The following is a 3,915-nucleotide window of genomic DNA, read 5'->3' on the forward strand; positions in this document are numbered from 1 at the left end:
TTTAAAAGAGTTATATACATTTTTTGAAAATTGATTCCGCTTTATTATTTTTATTCAAAATAATGCATATAACTCTATTTTTAAGAGAGTTAATTACGCATATTTTGATTATACTTTAAAAATATGATATATTTTAATATATTTTTTTTAATTTCATGTCATATTTTGATTCTCAACTCAAAATAAGCCGGTTTTTCAACAAAAAAAAAAAAAAAAAGAATAAGCCGGTTGATTCAAAACTACCCAATTTATAATGATGACAAAGAATCAATCAAATAAGCTTAATACGAAGCTACCCCTCATTCTCTCTCCTTCTTTTTCTCTCTATAAGGAAACTACCTTTTCCCTGTAATGCAGTATTTTTGATAAAGATCCCAACTTTTTGCAACAGTTTTGAGATTAAAAAAAAACCATTTTGCCGGAATTTAAACATGTCATCACCTTTCTCCGGCGACTTCTACGGTGCCGCCGGTGGAATCAACACTGGAAGATCTACCATGAATAACAACACCAACAGCAACAATTCTCTTAGGCCTCTTTATTCTTCACCGCTTTCTGGAATTTTACCGGACCCGGTTACCCAGATTGTTCATCATGGGAGACCTAGTTTAATGGGGAAACGATCTCTCGCTGAGTTTCAACAACAACAGCAATTGCACTTTCTACAACAGCAGCAGCAGCAGCAGCAGCAAAATCAACAGCAGCAGCAGCAGATGATGCTACTTCAACAACAGCAGCAACAACAACAAGGGCTTGGGTTTTATCTGCGTAACGTAAAGCCGAGAAGTTACCAGCAGGCTTCTCCTATATCTCCTCTTTCCCCGGTAGATTTTTCTGTTGCCGCTGCTGCTGCTTCTTCAATTTCATCTGAATTCTCTTCGATTTCTTCAAATTCAAATGCTTCCACGCGCCACCCTCTCCCTGTTATGCTGCAACTCCGGTCACAGCAGCATGGATTTTTAACTCCACCTATACACAATTATTCAACTGGGGTTTCATCTCTAAATCCGGTACATAACAGAGCATCCATGGGAGTACAACAACAATTGTTGTCACAGGAATCGGATAAAAAGATGATGAATTGTCTACAAGAGCTCGAAAAACAGCTCTTAGACGACAACGACGAAGAAGAAGGTGATACTGTTTCAGTTGTCACCAACAACGAGTGGTCGGAGACAATACAGAATCTGATTACCCCCTGTCAGAATCCGAACCAGAACCAGAACCAAATTCAGAAACTGGCATCACTATCTCCGTCTTCGTCCACTTCTTCTTGTGCTTCTTCTACAGAATCTCCACCAATATCTTGTCCCAAACAGTCTATAATTGAAGCTGCTACTGCAATATCAGAAGGTAAAACCGATGTCGCAGTGGAGATCCTCACGCGTCTATCACAAGTTGCCAACGTCAGAGGTTCTTCCGACCAGAGGCTAACAGCATACATGGTTACAGCTTTACGGTCGCGCGTGAACCCCACCGATTACCCACCGCCGGTTCTTGAGTTACACAGCAGAGAACACACGGACACTACTCAGAATCTATACGAGGTATCCCCATGTTTCAAACTCGGTTTCATGGCTGCCAATCTAGCAATTCTTGAAGCTGTAGCTGACCACCCATTCAACAAGCTTCACGTCATTGATTTTGACATCGGCCAAGGCGGACAGTACTTGCATTTACTGCATGCACTCGCTGCCAAGAAATCAGACAAGCCAGCCATTCTCAAAATCACTGCTTTCACAGAACAAGCAGGCGGAGTTGACGAGAGACTCAACTCTATCGGTATCGAGCTCAAAGTCGTGGCTAATCGAGTCGGAGTTTGCTTATTCTTCAACATAACGGCTTGCAAGATTACCGAATTGAACAGGGAAAAATTAGGCATTGAGCCCGACGAGGCGTTAGCAGTGAATTTTGCATTCAAATTGTACAGATTACCCGACGAGAGCGTGACAACGGAGAATTTACGGGACGAGCTTCTCCGTCGGGTGAAAGCGTTATCACCGAAGGTGGTAACGGTGGTGGAGCAAGAAATGAACTGTAACACAGCGCCATTTCTGGCGCGCGTGAACGAAGCTTGTGGGCATTACGGCGCCTTGTTCGACTCGCTAGACGCAACTGTGTCAAGGGATAACTCGGAACGAGTCAGGATCGAGGAGGGACTGAGTCGGAAAATGGGTAACTCGGTAGCGTGCGAAGGGAGGGACCGTGTGGAAAGATGCGAGGTGTTTGGAAAGTGGAGGGCCCGTTTAGGCATGGCCGGGTTCGGGCCGAGGCCCATGAGTCAGCTCGTTGCCAATTCATTGCGTGCGAAGCTCAATTCGGGTACACGTGGCAATCCGGGCTTTACCGTGAATGAACAAAATGGAGGTATTTGCTTTGGTTGGATGGGACGAATTCTCACCGTCGCATCTGCTTGGCGTTAACTTTGTCGTCATTCACATAAAATTTTTATTACTAGTAGTATTAAAGAGAAAAAATATCTTGATTATTAGCTTATTAAATATTAATCTTCAATGTTGATTTGCTGTATTAAGGGGTTTCTTTAATTTTGGTCATTGTTAATGGAAATTCAGTGAAAGAAATGGATGATGTCCCACATTCGAAAAAGGAATGAATATTACTTCCTCCGTTCCGTTTCAATTTTGACACACATATTAAGAAAAAAATACTAAAGATATAAACTTAATTCAACTTTTCATTTTTACCCTAAAAAAGAAAAAACTGACCACCTTGTAATACCTTTTCAAAAGTTAATTGGTTGTTAAATCATAAAGATAAATTTTTAAAAAAATTTACTTATTTTAAAATATTAATAAATACTTCAATAATTCACTTATTCGAATAAATGGAGCACGCAATATTTAGATTCCCTTTTGTAAATAAATTGTGTTAGTGCATGTATCGCTGTGGATGCATATTTTTTTTCTTAAGGCTAAGGTGGTTGTTTGGCAGACTTGTGTTTGTATTAAAACGAATGGCTTTAGATTGTTGAAAACTTTGGGTCCACCAGTTAGATTATTTTCTAGGTTCATATGGTTGGTTGTGTATTAATGAAGTTTGGTTTTATGGTGCATATTATATTTTTATTTTTTTATTTTCTCTATGGTGTTGTTGTTGGTGTTACTAACTAATTGAGCATGGAGGGAGGTTCACGTGTAAGAATTGTTTATCACATTGGCCAGTTGCCACCCAACATTTAGCCGAAGGGGTTTGTTTCTTACTTACGCATTGAATAATTAGGTGCCAATATACCAAATTCACAATTAAACAAATCCAGTTTCATGTGAACTAGTCGTTGCTTCATCTTTCTATTTAAGATTAATTGCACCAAGTTTTTAATTACCCTACTTAAAACGGATTTACTATAAAATAAAGTTAAGGGTGAGTACTGTCATAATGACTAACGAACTGGCTATTTTAGGATTTAATTTAGGAACTGTGATAATATAAAATACAGAAACTATTATTGTATAATTGACAATGGAAAAAAACTCCAACAAAAAACTATTAATATTTAATATATGTATATTGACAATGTAGGAAAATTGTATAATATTCATGTATTTTATCATGCTGTAACATCTGAGCATTTTTTTTTCATGTTAGCATTTTCGGTTTCTCAATTACTAATAAATTTTATTTTAATGATATTTGATTAAGCTTATGATTTTTCTTAATTGAAATATGTACTTTTGATCTTGCTGCTTGTGAATAGTCAGAAATTACCTATCTTTATCAATTAGTATTTCATTACTTATTACTCCTCTGTGTTGTGTTAATCTCGTGCTCTGCATATTTGACAAAAACTACTACTCGTACTTGTTTTTAAGAAATACTTAAATATAATATATTTTCTACATAAAAAATTTAAAAATAATGCAGTATTTGATTGAAAATTTACTGTACGTACTAAAA

The 3,915-nt window shown here is 37.5% G+C and overlaps 1 protein-coding gene across 1 annotated transcript; it reads left to right on the forward strand.

The window, feature by feature from the left end:
- The first annotated feature begins 233 nt into the window (after positions 1-233).
- LOC107863228 (scarecrow-like protein 8) lies at positions 234-2,607 on the forward strand. Its single transcript, XM_016709050.2, has one exon. The coding sequence runs from the start codon at positions 432-434 to the stop codon at positions 2,421-2,423; it is 1,992 nt and encodes a 663-aa protein (XP_016564536.2). The 5' UTR covers positions 234-431; the 3' UTR covers positions 2,424-2,607.
- The last annotated feature ends 1,308 nt before the right edge of the window (positions 2,608-3,915 follow it).

This window comes from Capsicum annuum, chromosome 3, assembly GCF_002878395.1.
Source record: "Capsicum annuum cultivar UCD-10X-F1 chromosome 3, UCD10Xv1.1, whole genome shotgun sequence".
NCBI lineage: Eukaryota > Viridiplantae > Streptophyta > Magnoliopsida > Solanales > Solanaceae > Capsicum > Capsicum annuum.